Raw genomic sequence first — 7,076 nt, forward strand, 5'->3', positions numbered from 1 at the left:
ACGCGGTGGTACAAGGTGTAATTAAGGTGGGGTGACACCTGCGTATATTTTCAAGCCACATGAGTTCCGTTTTGACATTTTGGAGAATTTCTTCCTATACCTTGAATAAACTGAACGCAAATGTGTCTACAATGCTTACAAGTATAGCATTGAAAAAACATCGTTTTGGTTGAACGAAAGGTCCATACTGGCCTTTTCCATCTTTACAATTTCCGTGTCAAAATATCGCATTAAAATGTGTATCAGAAACAAGCGTATATACGTGTCATGGTACAAATAAATCATTTACTGTCGCAGTGGACAACAATGAACAAAGAATGAACTAAACTGAGACCAAAATCAAAATTATAAGGAGTCTATCAACAAATGGCTCTTCCTCTAGCCATGGTTGTCATTTGCGTGTACATATATTTAGTCATTTTAAAGCGAAATCTTAAATGACTTGCTGCATTTTTTCCTGATAGCTCCCAAGAAGTGGCGTGAAGACGGGCGTTGCGGGCAGTGGTTCCCTGCTGAAGACGGTAACCCTGCTGAATGTGACCCGGCAGGTGATTACGCATGCTGCTCCGAGTTCACCTGGTGCGGCAAGACTGCGGCCCACTGTGACTGTCCGGCTTGTGTCGACTACAGAAATACAGGTACATTACTCGCTTTGTTATCAGAAAAGATGAAGACATTCACGCCCAGCCCCATCTAAATGTATCACGTTTGACCGGCAATGTGGCATCTGTGCATCTCCACCTTTTCGACAATTTTACGTCTATTTATACATAGATCGGAAAGAATTAGAAATATCATTTCCATAAAGTGAAGGGTTTATATAATAGAATAAAAATGCCGGCTTTATCGATATTTTCAAAATATATTATGGGATAACAGGTAAATATAAGCGCAAAAGTATTTGGACTTGTTCATCTTCTTGATAAGTGTGTCTTGTTGGTGTTATGGTAATGCTTGCAGGCGACGAAACAAACGACGAGTTGAAACAAAAGTATCGATATATCAGCCCGCGCTTGTTTACGCGGTACATCATCAGAAATTCTGACACGGAAATGGTGCCATAGGGTGTGTACGTACCTTGTAACACAGCAAACTAAGTGTTTCTTACAATGCAGTGCAAGCTATTACCTAAAATATCTTTAGATCTTGTTCAACATGCAATCCTAAAATCTAACGAACACGGATCGAAAACGTTTACATGAGTGCTTTTTTGTAAGAAACTGCAAACTAGTGATGAGATTCGCGTGAAAATAAGCTCATATGTTCCATGATGATATGGTTGGCCAATGATTTTTAACAATTATGTCATCACATTAGCATAATAAAAGTCACTTTTAGACACATTCCATATGAAAGATATATCAAACAAGTTAAGTTTAGGAAGAAATTTTTTAACCCTCATCCGACCGTATGGGGTCATTTTTGACCCCAGGCGTATATTTTTATCTGTCATATCAACATTTTTCATCAGAGAAAAAATTCCTTCCATGAATTTGTTTGTATACATGTTATACAACATCTACCAATTTTTCACCGAGTTTTGTCAATTGTTGTATAAGCTATACTTGAAAGTTTGTGTCTGGTTCGGTGGGGTCAAAAATGACCCCAGCCAATCATGAATCATTTATTACATGAATATCAAGACATTTCAATAAAATAACAAGCATTCCTCATCACTGCTATTACAGCAATAAGTTATAGTTGCTTAGATGATTAAACACCGAATATTTTGAAAGAAATTTTAGTATTTTAGTGTAAAACACAGTTTTTCGACATTCTGCATAAATTATGATAATACGCACTAATTACCTTCGCTAATGAAAGTGAAAATGTTTCTAATTAATTCAGAAACAATATATGGACAGAATGTGCAGAAGGAACCTACAAGAAAGATTTTTGCGGGAAAATAGACAAGAGTTATTTTATGTATGTGCTTATATGGCGGAATATGATGCATAATTAAGTAATAAATTCGTTAATTTTTACAAATATTGTATTTTTTCTTGTTAAATAGCATTATTATGCTATAAGTATTATTGCAGCATCAAAACTTTTGTTTAGAAATCGATAAGACAACACATTGTTTAAGTAGGTTGAGTATCATGGTACATTTTCAGAGCTAATGTGGTTTCTCCTCATTTTCTGCATAAATTATGATAATGAGTAAAAACTACTGACACCAAAACTTGTCAAAATATTTTTCATAGATTGGTGAAACAGTAAATACATAGAAATGACAAAATAAGCCAGCAGAAATATGTCTATGATCAAAACAAAATGGGGTCAAAAATGACCCCATACGGTCAGATTCGTCGTAAAAATGTAACGGTCGGATGAGGGTTAATCTCATTGTTTAACCAAATTTAACAGATTTCATAAAATATGCCTTTCAGAAACCTTTTGCCATTGCCACACGAATAATTAAAAAAATTAATCTATTTGTTTTAATTGTTGCCAACAATATTCTAGAAAAAAGTCACTATTGGTTGTCCTAGCCGTTTGGGAGTTCTATGACGTGTCAAAGATGTCGCGGGCACTTCTAGCTTCACCTTGTTTGACTTTACCTCATGGATCTATGATATGGAAGAATATTTCTATAGTTCTCTCTCTGGAGATATATATAGATTATGAGGCTGATAACAACTGTTCACACATGACATCCAATTTCACCACAGGTTCAAACACCCACAGCGAATCCTGGTCTACAGTTAACAACACTTTCAATGACAGCATCCCATCCTTCAACCCCACCTAAACATCCTCTCCCTGCACTACCCAATCCCTGGGCAAAGGTAAGGGTATTTTACAGCACCTTCACATATTATCTTTGATCTGCAGGAGTGTAAGGGAGTTGACAAAAATGATCAGTTTAGAGCCTTAGTAGCTACAGAAAACCCGATGTTATCTGCGGCAGTGAGTTGCACTCATCGATCAGACCAAGGAGGTTGAACCTCCTTGATCACACCCTGTCTATACAAAAGCCGGAAATATTTCCAGAATGTATATAGACCATGATCACTCAAATACGGAGATTGTATAGGTTATGATACATCAGGCATGATATAGACCCTTATTTGTTGACTCAGCTTATATGCCCCCAACCTCTGGACTTGTTGTGCAGGAACGTGAGACATCCTTGAGCAGCATTGTAGATATACCGTCCCCACCAAATGTTGCACTATTCTGGGACGTCAATATGCCGAACATTTGCTGGCCTTCGAGGCGCCTAGAGTTAATCCCACGCCCAAATATGAAATGGGACTGAACGAGAAACTCCAAGAGGTAGTACAGAGCTGTAGCCTGTCCCAGGTGGTATTGGCTCCGACATGCGGCCACAATATTCTGGACTTGGCTTTGGTGTCTAATCCTGACCTGGTGGAGAAGGTCAGTGTCTCTCCGGGGATAAGTGACCATGACGCTGTCAGTAGGTATTAACAGTCACGGCAAACACAACAGCAAAATATACTTCCTTGGCTCTCTCACTGGAAATCCATATGCCATCTCACTTCTATGGCATAACCCTTGACCTCCACATCAAGTGATTGAAAACAAATGGATGCCTGCAGTTCCATCAACAAGGCTAAGTGGTCTATCTACCACTAACCATATCTTTAGTCATTGATCATGCAAATTAGCAGTTATTTTGCATAATTAGCATCTCATTATGAAATCTTCACTTAGGCTATCCACATATCAAAAATCATGGCGATCCGGCAAAGGAATTCAAATTTTGCCATTAATTATGCAAATAAGGTCGTCATTTGCATAATTGATATCTATCGATATTTCTCTCCTTTCCAGCCACATGTCACAAGTTTGAAAGTCCTATCATGGGCTGAGGTGGACTTATACACTTTCACATTAATCATGCAAATCAGCTGCCGATTTGCAAAAATAGCATCCCATTACAGGTCATCACTCACCCTATCTGCATACCAAAAATCTACACGTTCTCCAGTTTTTTCTCGTCCGAAGTTTAAAAGGAAACCGCCGTATGCAGTTCCAAAGCTCTCTGCTCTGAGGGCTATCTACCGCTCAAAAGTCATTAATCTAAAAATTAAAGAAACCGGTTCGGTATCATAAGAATAGTGAGTTTAATTACTATAAACGACGACAGCAAATGTATAAAAATGACTCCCAGCTTCTTGACATTTCAGCATATGCAATAATCTGTTTTTATTGGGGATGTTTTTTTCACATTGAATCCATAATTGAAATGTTTCAAAAATGTCTTATTTAAGTTTAATGTATCATCAACTATGATTACTGAAATGATGCTCCATACTCATTTCAAATATGTGTAAATTGTTCTTATTTCTTAACGACAAGTCGTTACCGCATTTCATAACTTTTTTTTTTTTATATTTGAGTAATTCGGTTGTTCCTTTTGCTACAATGTAGATCCCCGACCCAATCATTTGTGAAGGTGGACTTAGTCAACCTAGCCTGGTCTTTCAACGGCAAGATATTCATCAAGACTCTCTAAGATAAACGGTAATTTATGCTTCAGTCGACCTGGATGTGAACGGGGTTTCCAAGTACTGTATCTAAAACCCCGGTCACAAAGCGCGTACGATTCCTTGCGATTCCTTCCGATGCGCAGGATAAGCGCAGTGCGTCGTAAGTCGGGGGAGAATCGGAAGCAATGGTTTACGTATATAAAGCCGTGGTCACAAAGCGCGTAGTGCATCGTACGATGAGGTCATAAGAGCGTGCCTGCGTCAATCGCAGTGGATCATAGTAAATCGGGGAGCGTCGTATGGCGAAAAATAGAGCTGAAATGGATTTTGAACATGTTCAAAATTTCGCTATCGTCGTAAGAATTTATTTGCCCCCATAGCAGAGTTCATTACGGCAATTTTTGTCTACTGATGAGGTTATAGATTTATGATTTTTTAGCATGTTGTGATGGTTTCAGTTTTCCCTGATATTGTCGATATTGACGAAAAGGGGAAATATATCAGTCGCAACTGCCACAGTCGCAACCAGAGAACAGCGAGCCACGCACAGGTGATGCAGACAATTGTTTGATCGCTTCATGCACGTGCGTTTATAATTAGATCAAATCTCAGCTCTCGTCGGTCTTGCGTCAGTTCCATGTAAGCAGAGTCACGGGAATTGGAGAGTTTCCCGTACGGGAAACGCACCGTATAGTCGGTGCATTTCCCGTACGGGAATCTCTCCACGGGAAAGCGCTGGTTCCCGGACGTCCTTGAGATGGGAATCTCTCCACCGGGAGCGAATGTTCCCAGACGGGTATTTCACCCGACGGCACCGACGGTGCGCGCAGGCGTTCTCGCCGTGACAGTTCAAATAAAAAATTGACATATTTCGCGCAACGTTTAGATATTTCAAAGAACGTTGAAATAGACAACGTTGCACTGTCATAAACATTCGCAGAATGGGAATTTTCCTCTGGGGAATTTCGCTAGTGGGCTGCCGGGCGACTTTGCGCGCAAGCGTTCTCTCGGGGACATTTGGAATCAAACATGGAGGGTTCAACCTCCTTGGAATCAAACCTTTCAAAGAAAATTGAAATATATCCAAGAACTTTGATATACTATGGTGCACTGTCAAAGCAATCGCCTCCACAAATCATCGATATTTTTTTTACCTTACAGCTGCACAGATAAAGGTATAGTAAAACGAAATACGATAACATCGCGTTCCAAACATCACAGCAACTTTGTTACCGAGAATGCAAAAGAAACAAACAACGACTTACCTTTGGATGGGGCAGACTCGATATGGATATTAAGAGCTTGGTGTTCACAACTTTAAATGTTGCTTACATCGGCGTACGCTAAACTACCCTGAAACTTAGTAAACACCGGCCCAGCACCCACATAATCGCACTCCGCATCAAAATCCAAACCCACGCTGCCTAATTACATATGCATAGGTCAAGGGTCACACTCATGGGGTCATGGTGTCGTCATTACATATTCATAACCTCAAAGACACCAATGAACACAAAAAAAAAGACATACAGTGATACACATCACATAAGACATACATGTCGGTGACCGTCGGTACGGCATTACTATATACACTTGACGTCTGCCTTAGAAAAAGTAAGTGCAGCACATTCAAAATACACACACCTCGGCAAGCACCTAATCGGTAGATTTACATACTACGGTACATTTTCAATGGAAGAAAAAAAAACACGAAACAGCAAGATACATAAACTTGTCGGAAAAAGACTAAAAGAAAAAGATTTTCACATCCATCAAGAAAAACTGGTTGAACATGATCCTATGCAAATGTCAAACATATGTAAAACATGTTGGAATAGTTCGGTAAGACAATAGTCTACATGCTTTAACTTCATGCGCCACAATCTGCACCAAAATGAAAAAAGAGATTAAATAAACACAGCCTAATAAAAGGATAGACAAAAGCGTCAACAGGCCAAGGTAAAAACATTTTTTTCTTATGTTCAATACCTACGACAACGAAACAGTGTCACTAAGCATAGACTTACACAAAAACATAAGAAAGACATACAAAACTGAAAATCTACAATACCGTCGGCAAATCTGTAACATGTCAAATATACATACAAAAATAATGTACTACGGTACATTTTTAATGAACACAAAAGAACAACCATATTCACATGCATAAGACCTTACATTTGGCATACATGTCGGTGACCGTAAGTACACATTACAAGACTCCAGTCTTGGTAGAAACAGACAGTCTTGGTAGAAACAGACACAGAATTGGCCTACGATAAATTTCTTAATTCATTTACTTTACTCTTTGACGAATCATTTCCAATGAAAACAACAAAAATCGGCCAACGTTCCCACAGAAAACCCTGGTTGACCCGTGGCCTGCTCAAGTCAATTAAGAAAGAAAACTCTATGTGAAATACGTCAAAAACCAATTCATATCTTAAGAATTGCTAAAAATTATTATTACCACACAAATGATTTTTACGGAAGCGCCCAAAAATGTTAAGCAAACTTGGAATTTGATTAACAACTTATTAAATCGTTGTGATAAATCTATAGCTGTCCCACACAAATTACAAACCGGACTCCAAGCTGCAAGCTATCACGGATAAA

At 38.8% G+C, this 7,076-nt stretch overlaps 1 protein-coding gene across 1 annotated transcript in view; it reads left to right on the forward strand.

Annotated features, from left to right (window-relative positions):
• LOC118420552 overlaps positions 1 to 4,578 on the forward strand; it is a 5,643-nt gene extending 1,065 nt beyond the window's left edge. The window contains exons 2-4 of the mRNA XM_035827407.1: positions 465 to 638; positions 2,676 to 2,792; positions 4,402 to 4,578. Of these exons, the coding sequence (XP_035683300.1) occupies positions 465 to 638; positions 2,676 to 2,755 (254 nt within the window). The 3' untranslated portion in view covers positions 2,756 to 2,792; positions 4,402 to 4,578. The remainder of the gene's footprint in view (positions 1 to 464; positions 639 to 2,675; positions 2,793 to 4,401) is intronic.
• Positions 4,579 to 7,076: the final 2,498 nt, after the last annotated feature.

The sequence above is a fragment of the Branchiostoma floridae genome, chromosome 8 (genome assembly GCF_000003815.2).
Source record: "Branchiostoma floridae strain S238N-H82 chromosome 8, Bfl_VNyyK, whole genome shotgun sequence".
In the NCBI taxonomy this organism is placed as follows: domain Eukaryota; kingdom Metazoa; phylum Chordata; class Leptocardii; order Amphioxiformes; family Branchiostomatidae; genus Branchiostoma; species Branchiostoma floridae.